At 43.7% G+C, this 16,848-nt stretch overlaps 1 protein-coding gene across 2 annotated transcripts in view; it reads left to right on the top strand.

Annotated features, from left to right (window-relative positions):
• The first annotated feature begins 6,962 nt into the window (after window positions 1–6,962).
• Window positions 6,963–16,848, top strand: part of LOC101917148 (glypican-5-like) — a 390,469-nt gene continuing 380,583 nt past the window's right edge. For both annotated transcript variants that reach the window (XM_055817485.1, XM_055817484.1), the window contains exon 1: window positions 6,963–7,217. In XM_055817485.1, coding sequence (XP_055673460.1) covers window positions 7,049–7,217 — 169 coding nt within the window. In that variant the 5' untranslated portion in view covers window positions 6,963–7,048. The remainder of the gene's footprint in view (window positions 7,218–16,848) is intronic.

Genomic DNA, 16,848 nt, shown 5'->3' with positions numbered 1-16,848 from the left:
TCTGGACACACCGAGTTGAAAAGGTCTGCAAATATGCTACTGATGTGTTTGAGTAGCAGCAGTGTGTTTTCTGGCTGCATGTTCTCATTAAAGAGATTTACTTCACTTCACACCCATATGGTAAAGATAATGAATGCTGCTGTACCAGCTAAGTAGTACAGTGGTTCTGAGCTATAAAGTTTTGCTACAAAGCTGAATACGTAAACAAGTATTCTGAGGACAGAAAGTGGTGGCTAGTGGGAACAGTAATGTAAGATGTCAGAGGGGTTCATTTATTTTGATAAGCTAGTTTATATTCTAGGATGGTTTTTCTCATGTTGATAAAGTGTCAATCTTAGTTATGAACTTTGCTATTTATGACCTTTCATGTAAAGTTGCAAGGCAGAAAGGGAAGATAAACAACTTGAACAATACAATTAAGGCAAACCCAGAATTCAGTCAATGAGGGACACCGGTGTTAAGTAAATCATCCCATGGGAACAGAGCTATTTGAGAATGCAGTGGCATCACTTACAGTACAGTGGGCAATTAGTTTTAATTAACTTCAAATTCTGACACATAGTTAAAAGCTATCTTTTCTGAGTGCCCAGCTAGACAAATGAAAGTTGGGTCATTTTGTCCTGCTAGAAAAAGCTATTAGAAGTGTGAATAGCATATTTATAACACTTGTATTGTAAGTATTATGTCATCTTTTAATTTTTTTATGAAATAGTACTTTTGGAAGATGAACTTCTTGTTCCACACCATAAGCCTTTGAATAAGGGCACTCTTTTCCAAGAAGCACAGAATGGATTTTTAGAAGCTGTTTCGAATTAACAATTTCAGTTAGCAAAGTCCAACACGTTGTGATTTTTACCTGTCAGGGAGGAAACAGCCAGGAGTTCTTGTAAGGTTATCGGAAATTCCAGGCAGCTTTTGATGCATATTTGAAAGTTAAATCTGACACTTTTAAATGTGATGTTGTACATATGTCGCTATGGAGGCCCTAAGCACAAAATTTTGCGGGAGGTAAGGGGGTGGCTGCTTTGCGTTACAACTGCTCGACAGAGCATGTATGCTCTGTCATAACCTGCAGTAGAGTCCACGTGTCCCCTCTGTCCTGTCTGTCTAGCCTGTTGAACTGTTCTGGAGAGCGAAATATGACTTTCTATGAATATTCTCATAGCAACATATTTTTATGAAGTTCAGTGTTTTAAGAGAATCCAGTACTCAAAGTGCTTTACCAAGAACTGAATGGCAGTGACTGTCATCCTTACAATGTTGGTAGGTTCCTGCTAATGAGGCATGTGTCTGGTTGCCCCTCGGGGCCTGCCTGCACCCTGCAGGAAAGGCAAGACCGAGAATCTCAAGCTAAGGCTACCACACAGCTTAGGACAGCAGCCCTCTTGGACAGTCACTGCAGGTTTGTTGCTGATTTCTGCTGCTGATTCTCAGATCTGAACGGCTCCCTTGGAGGTAAATGGGATGCCCCTGTACTATAATCATTAGTGCTGTGAGTTTGGTGTTGCTTGTTGTGGAACCACTTGTGAATTCTTGGTGTTCGCTGTGATGTTACTCTCATGGTTTTGGGAGGAGAAACTTCCGAAAGGTGCACCATAAGTTACTGACTTCTTTAATATGAAATCTGTTTCTGTTACTAGTCTTTTGAAGTATGTGAAACTAGAGCTAGATGCTTCTGCTTACGTTATACAACCCTTACTCCTGAGTAATGTACTTGATTTCCCTTGGGCTGTGTGTGACAGCTTCTCACATGAGTAAGTTCAGAACCTTCTTGCTTGTCCCAGTTTAATTTGTATGCTGAGCCATGCAGATAAGGGCAAAGAGTTATTATATCCATCTTCTCAGCTGTATGGTGACCAGGATGCTTTAGGAAGAATTCAAACAGGATGAGCTGGTATTACTGAGATGAGAAATCTGTTTGTTACCATGCAGTCACCTTCACATCATGTCAGTTATCAGCCCTGGGAGATGCTGTGTTTCTGAGTAAAAAAAAGTCTGCTTGCCCTTTCCTCCCTTGCATCTCCAGTGAGATTTTAAGACTCTTATTTCTCAGGGCAATCTTTTTATGACCAAAAAGGAAAAAAAAAAAAAAAAAAAAAAAGCTGCTCTTCTGGGGATTAGACTGATGTTCTCAACTGATGTCAGAAAAAATACATAGCAGTCTCTGGTGGCCAGGGTGTGATTTGAAATTGTGATCTAGAGAGGGAGAACTCCGATATGTTGCACGTGGTGTAATGTCTAAATAAGCTTAGTAGCTCTGTTTTCTGCCAGGGGAGACAAGTCAATGGGCTAAAGGATTTTTCGGTCTGAATCAAAATAAATGCTCTCACACTGTTAATAGGGAATTCTAAAAAATTATGAAAAAGTGGAAGTTTCTTCAGCATCTTCTATAGAACATTTTCTCTTGCATAATGGCTGTCCTGACTTGCTGGGTTCTCGCACCAATTGTATTCCTTTCATAGATCTTTTGTTGGTTGGTGGTCTAATAATTTTTTGAAAAAAAATGTGTTATGGTATAGTTAACAGCTGTGCCTTTCAGGCATGATTTTTTTCTCTCAGAAAAAAAAGTACAACAGGCATTTTTAAACTGTGCATTTGAATAGGTCTGGTAAAGTGAAAAATACCCATGAAATAATGAGGCAGCACAGGAATATGGCATTTTGACCATCAAAAAGGTCTGCACACATTTTTTCCATGTGGAGTGCATATAGCACAGGAAACAATTCACGGTATGGCAGCATACTTTTTCTCCTTGTGCTCAGCACTTTGAGTGAATGAGAAGAGAAGGTAATGGGATCTCTAAACAACAAGAAAAAAGAGAATTGATGGGCTGATAATTTTTCTGTTAGTTTCATAGTGTTCATCGCTTTAACAGGATGAGAAAATTTTGCGTAAAATTACCAGAAATAATTTTCTAGCAGTGCTTTTTAGACTTGGCATAGTTATAAATATTTCATGCATGACTTTTTTTACTATTAAAATCTATATTTAAAATTTTCATACTCAGCTTTAAAGTTTGCTCTGACTTGAAATATAGTAGTCTTCAGAAAATAATTTAACTTTTGTAAAAGAAGAAAAACCTGAAAATGATAAAAGCCTGAAAGAAGAAAATTGTCTTAATTACATATTCTTCTGGACAGAGGATTTTGCCTTTCTTTTGAGGCTGATTAAGTTGTTTTTTTTAAATGAAAATTGGCATGTGGTTTGGGCTCATTCCAGTGACTTAAACAGGTCCCCTAATTTTACTTCTGAGTAGTCAGCTGTGTTCCTCAGGTGCTCCAGTGAAACATGTACCTTTGAAAACTGGACCTCTAAGGATAAACCAAGACTAGATTACCAGCTTTCCTGGAATGGCTGAGACGCACACAGTAAGTCTTCGCTCTGGCAGCTGAACTGGCAAGAGCAGACCTTGTGCCCATTAAGTCCCGTTGGTGGCAAGTCCAGTGTTGGAGACAAGCTTATCTTAAACATTAGGGAATTAGTCCAGCTTCCATTTAAATGGCTGTCAAAGCTCCAGCTGTATTCAACAAGAGAAGGGCTGAGGCAACAGGCTACAAAACCCTGTTTCTAGGCCCGATCCCAGCTTTTCTTACACATCTAAAGCTCATGCTGAGTATTGTGGTCACTTTAGGCCGATTAAGACTGAGTGGATTGTTTGAGCAGATTCATATTGCTATTCATTGTAAGAAGTACTGATACAGTTCTCGGTGATGTACAGTTAATAAATATTCATTAAAAAACAAGACACCTGTTGACAAGGTAAACTTGTGATTGTTCCAGGCAAATTGCTGAAGTGTGGTAGAATGTCACGTACAATAATTGGTTGACTGGCTCTTCTGTTGTCTGTAGCCCTTTTCCAGCAAAGCACTTAGGCATGTGTTTGTCATTAAGCACCTGACTACCTTCACTAAAGTCAGTCTGACTGCCCTGCTGCATGTGGAGCGCATGTTTTGGAGAAATGGGGCCTAAATTACTTGGGGTCCACTGTATTATGCCTGTGGTGTGTGTTCTCAGTCCCCTGGGAAGTCAGTTGTGCCCAAATACAATCCTCATTTTGTGTAGGGGAAAGTATGTAAGGTGCCTGTCATTTTATGCTTTGTGGGGTTAAGTAGCAATCTTGCATGCTCGTTGGTGCCAGAAGGTTGCAATTTGTCACCAAAGCACTGTCAGGGAAGAGGTGTGATAGTTAAGTGTCAGCTCGAGATGCAAGGCTGTCAGGGAGGTCAGCATTTTGCTGGGGGCTGTGTGAGTGTGTGTGCATGCACATCAGCTGTGACTACTGAAGGTGATAATGACCATCTCATTGTTACAGGTGATTCCAAGCAGCACGTTCTAGAACATCTCTTTTAACTAAAAAGGTGTATTTAAATATATTCAGATGTGTCAGTGATCAAGAAATGCAGATTTCTTAAATTAGCCCCAAACTTCTCCTTTTCCCCTATCTGCACTACACTTTTTTAAAAAAAGGAAAATAATCAGTATCAAAAACCTACACCTGAACAGTTTTTGCAGAGAAAAAAATCAGACTCCAGCCTGAAAAATGTAACAGGCAATCTTCAATACTCCTGAATATAGTTATTACGAAACTGTAAGAAACATGTATGTTCCCTTATGCATTGAAGTAACCAGTATTACACATGTAGACATTCCAGTTGACTGACACTGAATTTTCTGTTGTATTTGTGTACGTGTACAATCCCGGTTTCTTAGCAGGATTTTGAGGAGAGAAGGAGAAATGGAGATGATAATGTAGTGGTCTGTCCACTACTAACACTATGAGGACCAATTAAAAAATACAAATAAGTGACATGATATAATGTAGCCAGCAAAAAGACAGGTGAGGAAAAGGACACCCATCGTATAAAGATGAGGTGCTAAAATTAATCATGTTATAAAAGGATTAGCCATTTTGGGATTTGAACTTGCCACCTACTGGAAACAATGGCAAAAATCCCACAGAATTAAATGCCTCAAGCCCTTGCACAGGACTGATCAGATGCTATTCACAGAATAACATATATGCCAAATAATACTGTGATTCGTCAAGTAAATTACTCGTCGGATCCATCATCCTGCCGTTTCTTTTGTGGCAGAACTCCCGCTGAGGTCAGTAGGAGTATTGTCTGAATAAGGGCTTTTAGGACTGGGCCTGAGGTTAAACAAAATGCAACTGGGGCAACTTGTTGTCCTCCTTGGGTTCATAAAACCACATGCTGGACAATAGACAGGCAGCCGGGTTGCTGCACCTTATGATGCTAATTGTTTTTTCACTGCAGATTATTCCCTCATCTCTCTTTAATCTACCTGTTGCCACCTCAGTTTGGGGTCAGATCCTGTTAACGCATGTAACTTAAAACCTTGCTGGCAGTATAATTCATATGAAGCTGAAAATGAAGTTAAGCTGTATGGGGGTCTGTGGGCTCTGGGCTTCCTGGGGGTCAGCCCTTTGGGTGTGCTGGCTTGTTCCCTGTGGTCCTGGGATCCTGTGGAGACCTCTGAGAGCTGCAGGACAAACAAAGGACTGCAGCTCTGACCTTGGTGAGCAGGCTTCTAAGGTGACTTTTTCTTTGCTTTTGAATGTAGAAACCTGATTATATGGCTGGTTTGTTCTTCCAGTTTGTTTTTTACTTTACAAGTTAAATGTTCTGAATCAAATTGGGTTGTTTTTTCCAAAACGGGGAGAATTAATCTTTTTCTGTCTTGATAGGAACGAAGTTAATATAAGCAAATTGCTTAAAGGATTTGCACTTAGAGCTATTAGAACACAACTCGGGCAACTATCTACAGCACTGAGCTCAGCCTCCCATTACTACCTGTGGGAATGTATAATGGTTAAATTAGCTGCAGGTGGGCTCCCCTGTTGTTCCAGGAGCACATTGGAAGCATCTTGAGGGTTGTGAGTAACCTTAAAGAAATCAGACATAATGGCCTCAAACAATAGTAATTTTTGTTGCTGGTAACGTGCTCCATATGCCTGGAAGGAAAGGTACCGTGCGAATGAGGCCGTTTGTGGGAGGCTTCTTGGGTTTGACTTCTCTGGAAATTGTTTCTGCAAAGTGGAAAATGTTCATGGCAGTTGAGCATAGTTCTGTGCCGAAACATGTGGTAAAGCAGCCACTAGCAAAGCGTGCTTAGGGCAGTGAAAAGATCACAGGAGCCCTCACTGACGGTGACACTGGCAGCTCTCAAGGTGGTCTCAGCCCCAGGAGGGGTCTGTGTCCCCCAGAACCATATAGGATGTAACTGCTGCTGGATTCTTCACAAATCAACGATTTGTATGTGCAGTTGGTACATCAGGATGTGTTTCCTGGTGCAAAGTTTTCTCCTACCCTCTGCAGCGCCTGTTGGCTGAATTTACTGCTTGTCTCATGGAGACTCTTCTTCCACGGCCTCCATGTCATCTGCTAGGAATGTCAGCACCAAAGCGAGCCGTGCGCCTTTTCCAGCCTGCTGTGCTCAGGGCTATTACAGCCGCTGCTGTTTGCTCCGTACCCGTTTCCCGCACCGGCCCCGGCGCTGAGGGGGCCTTGGTGGTACAGGGCTCCCGGGAGCCTGGGGCGGCCCCGGCTGCGCGCAGCCCCGCTCTCCGCGCTGCAGGCACCGCACCGATCCTTCGTAAAAACTTTTTGCGTTCGGCTTCCCGGAGCGGCGCAGCAGCAGCCCCCACGGCCGCCCGCCGCTGCTCCGCCGGGGGACCCGGCGGCCGGGGCTCGCCCCCGCTCTCCGGCGCCCGCTGCCCCACCGGTGCGGCGCACGGCTGGAGCCCCCGGGGCGCCGTGCCGCTGCGGCCGTACCGGGGCCCCCGGCAGCCTCGCAAGCGCGCTCGCCGCCTCCTCCCGCCGGCGGCAGCCCCGGGGCGGGGGGCGGTGGCGCCCCTGGGACCCCGCGGGCGGGGAGGGGCGGGGGCGGGCGGCGGCGGCCGCGCTCGCCGAGGAGGAGCGCGGGAGGCGGGCGGGGGCAGCGCCGCCGCCGGGACTGGCGCCCGGCACCGCCGCCCGGCACACGGCCCGCGCCCCGCAGCGCTCCGGCCCGGCCGCCGGGGTGCGAGATGGCCGCTGACGGGAGCCGCGGGGTCCTGGGGCTGTGGCTGCTGGCGGCGGCGGGGCTGTGCGGCGGAGTGGCGGCGGGCAAGTCCCCCAGCTGCCACGAAGTGCGGACGGCGTTTCAGCTGCGGCAGATCGGGCCCCTCAAGCTGGTCCCCGACGTGCCCACGGCCGGTCAGTACCGACCCACCCGCCGGGTGGCTGCTCCGGGGCGGGGGGGTGTGGGGGGTGGCGGCTGTGCCGGCCGGGCTCGCCTCTGCCCGCGCCCTGCAGCGGCGCTGGTGCCGCCGTCGGGGGCTGCGCGCCTGCCCGCCCGTGTGCCGGGTGCTCCGCGGCCCCTTCGGCCGGCGCCTGCCGGGCACAGGTAGCGGGGACCCCAGCGGCCTCGGCACGCCTCTTACCAAAGCGTTCCGAGAAGGCTTCCTAGGAAAAGAGACCGGAATGACTCCTCGGTTTGTACGTTGTGCAGGTATTGCTGTACCGATGGCCACCGTGAGCGCCAGGCCTTTCCCCCCCGCCTTTAAGACCGGTGTGATCCCTTTGCTAAGTACCGAAGCAGAGGCTCCCTCCTGTAACGGATCCCTTCCGCGGGGGGCGAATGAGTAACCGAGCCGTTAAGGAGCGCCTGCTCCGCTGCCCAGATGTAGGGCTCCTCAGGCAGGCTGGTGAGCACACCACTAACTTCTCAAGTAGGGCGAGTTCCCAGATGGATTCGGGAACGCTGGCATAAGGAGAGGCAGAGGTAGCTCCTTGGAGGGATACGGTCAGCAGAACTTGGCTTTTGCTTAGTTAAGAAGTCGGTGGTACTTAATACTTGTGAAAATTGATGAGTAGAGTGGCAGTCCTGTTTGCCTTTTTGTACAGTTCCTGAAGAAAGTGTGACAGCAACGAAATGGGAAAGCCACACGCATGTAAATATGGATAAAAATTATCTTCTTTTATAATTACCCTGCAGAATTAATTATAAGGGGATGAAGTACGTTATAATGTCAAAAATAAAAAAAAGACTGAACTTATGTATGACCACGTATCTATCTAGATAACAAAGTCACATCCCTGGCTCTTACATGTTTTAAGAAAATGTTTACAAGAACCAGAATAAAAAAAGCAAAGACTACCAATCTCATAAAACAATCTCTGACTGCCTCATGCTAGTGCAGTTGCCTGTAGGTTTGTGGTGGTAGAAACATCAATTTGGGTTGCTGCTTTATTATTTTTACACTTTTTTTTTTTTTTTTTTTAACAGTTCAATTCAAAGCCTGCTGAGTTTGATGGAAAAACTTCTTATCTTAAATGAGTTGTGGATATGTTTTCTGTCTTGGGAACTAAATTTAATAGGCTATTGGGCTGATCTCTTACAGCAGCTTTTATGGCTGTGAACGATTGCACAGTGCTGGTGATCTTTACCTTCACTTTGCATGAAGTAGTTGAGATGACACATGGCTGTAAAGTTGTCCGTGAGCAAGGAATCATTCCTTGTTTTGTGGCAAGAAACGATTTACAGGAATGGCATTTTGTTCTCTTGTGCTGGTAGAGGCATCGGATCGCACTTGTCTTTGAGAGCTAAACATGAAAGCTAGTAAAAAGAGGTGAAACAAGACTTTTCATCTGCTTTGATACACACTTAACCCACTTCCCTGTGTTCTTTCTGGAAAAAGTTCCGCAATCTTTGATTAAATTTATTGTTTTAAATTTTTCTATAAAATTCTAGTACTGCAGATGACGCTTGGGGAAAATTGTGCACTTCTAGAAAGACGTTGTAAGTGCTGTGATGCTTCAGAGAGGTTCCATTGTTTTCTTGTGTCATATTGAACTTTCCTACTGAATAACAAGCTCTCAGAAAATAAATAGCATGAGGGAAGCGGAAGGTAATACACTTTTAAATTTCAGCTCAGAAAAGGTTTCTCTTGAAGGAGGATGATTGGAGCAGAGCTGAGGAAAAGTGGTGCGTATTGATCTTTCCTGTTTAAGTATACTCAGCTCCACCAGAGCTTGTGTGTTTTAATGCTGTCTTGCCAGGCAGTGATGCCTCCTGTCTCGTGCCCTTCTTTTAATTGTTTTCCAGTGTTTTCATCTGACAGCGAACATCAGCAAATATCTTTTAATACAGCCCGCTACAGACGCTTCTCTCAATTTCTCTCTCTCTCTGACATTGAGGCTCATTTTACTATGTGTTTTTAACAACACACAACTGTTGAAGCATCTCCCCTGAAGACCTCAGACAGTTGTCAGTTCAAGTAGAAGAGGAGAGGAGTGGTGGACAGCGGGGGCTGAAGCTGGAGTGCTGGGTTGAATCTAGCACTGAAGAAGCCTGTGGAGAGCTTCCTGCTAACTTCTGCTTGTGTGGGCCAGACCTGCACTGCACTGGGGTGCTGCTCAGTCCTCGGTTGCCTGCATGGTTGGTCTTGGCTTGTTTTCTCTCAAAAATGGAACTTTTGCAGTCCTGTTGTCTGTTGACTAGATACCTTCAGCCACAAAAGTGCCAAAAGCTGACCTCACGCCGGTATTTATAGGCTACTACAACAAATCTGGTGGAGGTTAAGGTCTTAATGATTATTAAGTTCTTACAACCTTCAGGAAAATTAGCAGCTCAGTTGGGGAGAGAGGCCCAACCCAGTACTGGGTGAGGGAGCAGCAGGCAGACTGTTAGGTGTATGTTTTCTGTCTCCTCTTACGGGTGGTGCCCATCTCACCCTGATAAAATTTAACTCCAAATACTTCGGAGAGTTTGTAGCCTACACCCTCCTGTGGTATTAGCTGTGGTTGCAGTGCTGAAGTTGTGGTGGATGCAATGCTGGATCCTCGATACAAGCTTCCTGGGGACTCCAGCTGCCTCCCTGCGTTACGTGTGGTTTGCAGACAGGTTGCTGTGATTGCTACGTGGGTAGGAGAGGCAGGCGTCAGCATGACCTACAGTGAGGTGGAGAGTGGCTCTGAGCAGGACCTGCCAGACTCTTGTATAAAACATAGGGGCAAGGGAAGGAGAAAGGCTCCTGGGGAAAAAAAAACAAACCAATTTTTAAGGTGTGATGTGGCTCTGGCAGCAATCTTTCTGCAAATTACCGCCTTCTGAAGTGAGCTCTTAGAGGTGCCCAGGAGCCGCCTCTTAAATTTCTCTTCCATAGTTTCCCCCAAAAGCCACAAGATAGTTTTCCGCTCTGAAATCTAGTCCGTTAATGAGTGCAGGACTAAGGAAGAGGAGTTTTTTTTTTAATGTAGGATGGATAAGAGGCCCAAACAACGGGTATTTTTGAGCAGCAGATCTCCTTGGTCTCTCTATAAGGTTTTTCTCCTCCACTGGCAGAGTCTGTGCTGCTAACCTGGTAGCCTGCTTTTCTGGAACAAACTGAATGTTTCAAGGGTAATTTGCTGCAAATAGCAAACAGATCAGTCAGGTAAAGGTACTGCTGCCTTGGCTGTGATTCAGAGGAAGGTTGGGTTTTTTTTGGTGTCTTCCCCCAGACTGGAAAATGAGGTAATATGTTCCCAGTGTTGTACTTTGATTGTTAGAGGCTGAGCTGGGATGTTTTTGTAGGAGCTCCTTGGTTAACATGTTGATGAGAGAGAATTATATGTTGTCTCCAGGGGTGAAGGGTTCTGTTAATCCTGCCAGGGGACTAAGCCTTTGGTTCCAGGGAGTCTAGATATCTTAAATCTGATGCATACTGCTACGAATGGTATTCCTCCCAGACATGGGGCTGCCATTAGCGATACCCTGTGAGCTCTGGGTTATATTACAACATAACTGCAGACCGTGTTTAAAGTTCTTTTTGTTCACAAGCTTTTCCGTGGCATGGAGCACGGTGGTGGCTGGCTGTCACTGCTTTCCAAATTCACAGTAGGAAACCGAATGAACGCAACCGGGGGAGTCTGTGCCTTGTCCACATTCAGGCAATGAATTGTAGCAGAGCCAGAATCGAAGTAGCCCTCCTGATTCCTCTGGTAACGTATAACCAGGAGAACACCCTCCCTGTTTGTATAGGCTCAGTTCTGGCTCTTTTTGCTTATTGACTACTCTATGATCATAACAAAAAAAATGTGTAATCATATGGTAAGTAGACATAGAAGTAGTGGGTTGATTTCTGGTAAGCAATGAAAATATTTGTCATTTGTGAAAGAATTCTAGGAACTGTCTACCTTCTAAATAATCACCTTGCTGAGGACTACAAAAAGCGCGATTTCCTTATCTTGTTGCTTTACTACTTTACAAGGACCAGAGAAGCTGCCTGGATTGTGCTCAGGGACTCACTTCTGAAGGACAGATTTTGTCCTATTAAAAGCTCCTTTATTCTCTACTGTCGTCCTGCACATTAAATCAGCAGGATTGTTCATTGCCATGTGTATGTACTGAATGTCCCATAGCAGAGCTGGATATGCATTAACAATTTATACATTAAAACCATTTTACTTTCTTGAATAACAACAGGGGAATCCTACTTTCCTACCAGAAGTTCCTTGTTGCATGTGGTGCATGCATTAGACTGGATCTCATCCCATCTCCGCCTGTGGCAAAACTCCCATCATGTTGAGAAAGGAGCATGAGCTAGATTCTTATTTTAATATATCCAAGAATATCTATTAAACTAGCCATTTTATTATGAGATGGGTCATGCCACGCTTTATTTTCCTGGTTTTCTCTTTTATCACCACTCAGCTCTTTATTTCTATCATCTTAATGAGTACACTGTAATGCCCCCAGTAAAGGTGTAGTGCTGAAACACATTTTACTCACAGCAGCATTCTCTCAAAGTCACTCATAAGTCTGGCGTGTGCCAGATCTGAAATGTACTTGCTTTATCGGCTCCGGAGAGTTTCTGCCCCATCAGAATGAGTGACTAAAATCCTGTGGTGTCAACTGCAGTTTATACTTGGGCTTACTGTTCACCTGCATACGTGGCTGTGTGGCACTGCCTTCAGCAGCCTGGATGAAGGGTACATCTGAGAGAAAGGGTTGCTGGATGAGCACGGTTGCATTCATGCTTAGAAACAGAGTGGTTCAGATTTTAAGAGGCATAAAGAGTAATCTTGTTTCCACGAGGTTCATTTTTCTTTTAGAAAATCCTGATAGTTAGAACAAGTGGGTGAAATGGCCTTGAAATTACTTGTAGCTTGTTCTAGTAGAATGTTTTCTTCCTGTTATGCTTAGTATTGGCTTGTTTATGGACACACGGGCTTCTTGGTGGTTTAAATCACAGACTGTTGACCTGTTGGAGGGAGTGGACTGATCTAATGTGAGATGGTTTCTGTTTGCATCTCTGCCACTCTCTGAAGAGCCTAAAAAAAGGCCAAATGTGCCTCAGTTTCCCCTTCCGTGGGCTGTGTTGTGGTGTGTTATTTTGAGGGGTATTGCTGAAAAGCTGCCATGAAAGGGAGGTAGATCGTAGCCGGACAAAGTATCAGGGTATTATACCTTCATTTCTTCAGGCTGATTTCCACTTAATTCTTTATTATATGAGGAGAAAGGCTAGAAGTTACCTTGGTCACTGATGAACTGAAAGCTGAACCCAAAAGCTGTCCTTCCTTCACTCCTCTTGTCCAGAAGGCAGTCCCGAGGGGAAGGCAGGCTTTCCAGAGTCTCTGAACAGTCACAGGCTGTAGTCTGCGCTTGCTGCAATATCTGTTCTGAGCAGAAGAAAAGCTACGCTTTTTTGCAGCCTGCAGCTCCTCTGGAGTAAGGATGCTTCCTTCATTAATCTTCTCAGGATTTTATAGCACTCTTCAGGCTCAGACTGTCACCCAAAGGTGTTAACTTAAAGCTGATGACTGTGGATGCAGGCAAGACTCATGCCAGCAGTAATATCTTTTTCTCCCCTCTTCTTTTCCCATGCCTTAAATTTCTGTTTGCCACAGGACCAGCTGCCCACTATGTAATGCCCTCCTGGGAGTAATCTATAGGCAAAAAAAAATCTGTTTAAACTTACTTAGTGCCTCATAAAGATGGAATTGCTGTTCCACCGCCAGATGGAAAGCTATACTTCTCATATCAGCGAGCCTCAGAAAAAGCATTGTCCTCAGTGACTTGCATGAGCATTTGGTCCAGGTGAGTGGAAGCCTGGCTTAGTTATTCAGATCAACCCTTCCTGTAAGTGGCTTGGGAAGGAATCCAAGAGTCAGCAGAGAACCTACTCCTCCAACACACAATGTTGTTAGCTGAGTCAAGGGAAAGAGCAGAGTATTCCTACAATTCACATGGTCTATTGTCTCCAAAATCTCTACTTAAAAGACTGTAGTGATTTTTTTTTTGTTTTGTTTTGTTAATGGTCATCTCAAGATATGGTGATTCTGGTGTTGAACTGGATCTCAGGATGGAGAACAAGCTTAGTAAGATATGACCCATCTTAAGATACTGCTTCCTCTGTAGCACCCTATGTGCCACTGAAGTTTTGCCATCAAACTCTGATTGGAAAGTAATAGAAAAATATCTCCCCCCTACCCCGGTATTGCAGGGCTGAGCAGTAAGTTCTCAACCAAAGAACAGTACTAATGAAAAGGCATTAATGTGATAAGTGGAAACAAAGTTGGAATGTTAATAACTGATATATAAATCAATAAAATAAACACATCAAAATGAGTAAAAGCTTTTAAGATTAATCGTGAAAATTGCCACGAACCTGAGGATCTGTAAAAGGTAAGGATCTGTGTAAAATGCACCCTGGGCAGTAAACCTAATTTCTTTTTAAAAACGGTTTTGGTTTTAGATGGTATAAAGCTAGAGCTATATTTCAAAGTATGACAAAGTCTTTGTAATTGAATCTTTTTCCCATGAAAGCATAAAATGACATGATAGAGGCATATGTTTAATAGTACTTCAAATACATACTCATCACTTCCCAGTTTAGAGCACAGGATCTGCTTCTAGGGGAAATATGAATTTTGGTGGATCAGAATCAATTTCCAAACAGCAGCCAAGCCCATGACACAGAATTTATACTTAGTCTCTCAATCTCTGTCAATTTGATTAGGTATCACTATTTAATATGATAGAATCGTCCTGCAATCTCTAAAGAGATATTTACAGGTATTTGTTTCATTCACTTTAAGGTAACTTCTGAGCAGCATTGGTGGATGAAATGAGGTACCTAGCTAACATTTAATGATTTATCTTCTTAAGGATAAAAAAAAAGGTAGGGAAGTCAGTTTTCACCTTCTACCAAGCACTTAAGATTTAATTGTTTTAAAGGGAATATATTATTTGATGGAAAAATTAAAAATATTTCTGCATAGTATCTTGTTCTGTTGGGATCTACAAAGTAACTTGAGTCCAAGCTAAGAGCTGGGTCCACAGGATTACATAGTACAGACTTGAGAGGACAAGAATTTTCCCTCCTTTTGCGTCCCTCGTGACCCAGGGGGATCTTCTGTAGATCTAGGTGTGCTAGGAGGCTATGTATGGTCTGGGCAGGGAGCTGACCTGTGCTGTGTGCCAAACTGCTCTATTAGAAAGATAACAGGTGTCCAGAATACTCTTAAATTTGTCTTTATTGGCCGCATTTAATCTATTTCAAGAGCTAAACGTTTTCCGTAGCAATGCTGATATTTGGAATTAGCCCTTTGTGTCTGAACTGCTTTAGCAACACTGGTCCTCACGACTACCCTGTAGAAGACCACAAGGACAGTATTTGGTATCCCTGTTTTAGGGTGTGAAATGGAACTTGAGTGGCTGAGAAGACTTTGCCAATTCCATATTGAGTCCTGTAATCTAGTGGCATCTGATGGCAAGTGAATCTGCATAGCTCAGAAATGCAATGCAACCAGTTCCACTGCTCCATGGTTTTCTTTAGCAGACACTTCAGGTTCCTCTGGTGGGTTTACTCTTGAGGTGAGAGGTTTCTGCACTTCTATAGTAGAGTAACACCCAAAGGCTCACTCTGGATTGAAGGTGGTGTCTTTTGTACAAGGTGCTGCACAGGCATGCCAAAGGCTTGCCCTAGCAGTCTTACAGACTAATTTTATGGAGTGCTTGGCTGTCCTGGATCTCCTTGGGTCTCTGAATGCTGTTGTACAGCACCAAGTACTTCAGCAGTATTTAACAAATCATTTATGATGGAGCCGCTGCAAGCTTGCCTCTTATTATGGATAAATACTATGCATATACTGTAATGAGAATAAATCCCTCTATTTTACTCTTTTTGGTACCTCAATCCCTTCTTAGTGTATTCCTACATGTATGATCAATGTGCAGAGTTTTTACTTGTGAAATTTCAAGGCACTAATTTGAAGAAAACAGAAAGAACTTAAGACAGTGGAGGACTTGTATTCAGATGATACCATTAAATTTATTTGCTGCTTTGTGGACTCAAAAGTCTCAAATTATCATTAATACATATAGTATCCCTCAGGTTCTCTCTTGAGTTTTGATAGCTAAAACTTTGGAATAAAGAGCAAGTGTAGCCAGGCAATTGTGTAGGAACTTCAGAGCTGTAGAAGACAGAAAATTATTCCCCTAGAAGTTCTCTTTAATCAGCCTTTCCCCTCTTTTCTTTTGATACGTAGTTTTTAGCCTGCTTTATATGATTCTGTGCCATATTCTGCCTTTCTCTGTTCTTACTGGGTTTCCATTAATACTGGTGGCCAATGTATATTTGCATTTGAAATATGCATATATGGATTTTTGGTCTTCTGATGACTCTGCTTGCTTCCTGGGGTCATGGTCTTTCCTTCTCCAGAGTTCTTCCATCACATGGTGGATGTGACAGTTGTTCTGGAGTGCCATCCTTCTCAGAGGAGCTCGTTCTGACAAAAAACCCTGCTCTGGTGAGCAGGCCACTGTCAAGTCCTTTAAAAACAAATAAGAGACAAATTTCAGAGTGCCGTGTTCCAAACCTGACAGTATCAGCTAGGTCATGGTAGCTTTGTTTGGCAGCTAGTTAAATTGGATAGTTCGGCACATCCCTAGATGTTAATGGTTAAATGTATTCATTGTTCCAACAAGGGCCCTATTCATAAGGGGACTATTCTCTGCTCGTTATGCATGCATAATTCCCATTAATGCTACTGGGGGTTAAGTGTATAGTGAGGGGGGGAGAATGAAGCTTATGTCTACCCATCCATGTTTGCACTCGGAGAAGAGGTTTTGTAACACATGAGAAATGGATTGTTTCTCCACAATTCCCTTAACTTTAGGGAGCTTTAAATCTCTGCTTTAAAGAAGGAATGAGAATGGGGGGAAAAGTGACACTTGCATAACTGACTACTGCCTTGCACACCATGCTTTGTCAATGATTAGAAATATTACTCTGGTGCTATTATTAGAGAAGCCTTTTGAAAGTAACTAAGTTTTTGGAAATTCAGGGTTCTTATTTGGGTATCAAAATAATGACTTAAAATCTTTAACTTTAGGCACAAAGTTTTGCAAACTTTTGACTCCTGTTAATCAGGGTGACAAGATTTTGTGATTTATTATACAATATGGGTATTTTCCATAGAAAACCTTCAGATTAAGATTCCACACTCTTAGGTGCACATCAAAGTCTTGTAAAAGCCATAAAGAAGCTAAGCATTGCCTAAGAAAGCCTTTCAAGTTCCAGAAAGTGCTTGAACTACTGAGGGTTTTGAAGTGCTCTAATCTCTGACATGGGTGACGTGCTAGGCTAGCACTTTTTTGTTTTGTCACAAATCATCCATGCACATAGTGCAAAGGGACCCTGACAAAGTCATTTTACTTTTGAAAAGGGCTGCTTTTTTTCATACCATTATGTCTCCCATTCACATCTACATGTTTGCTTCCACTTTGTTCAGGTCTAAGTAGCAGGGCATTTACATAGTCTTCCCTTTGTTCTCAGTAAATATGGAGTAAAATGAGCAA

The sequence above is a fragment of the Falco peregrinus genome, chromosome 12, assembly GCF_023634155.1.
Source record: "Falco peregrinus isolate bFalPer1 chromosome 12, bFalPer1.pri, whole genome shotgun sequence".
NCBI classification, from domain to species: Eukaryota; Metazoa; Chordata; class Aves; order Falconiformes; family Falconidae; genus Falco; species Falco peregrinus.
This window is presented reverse-complemented; position numbering and strand designations above follow the sequence as displayed.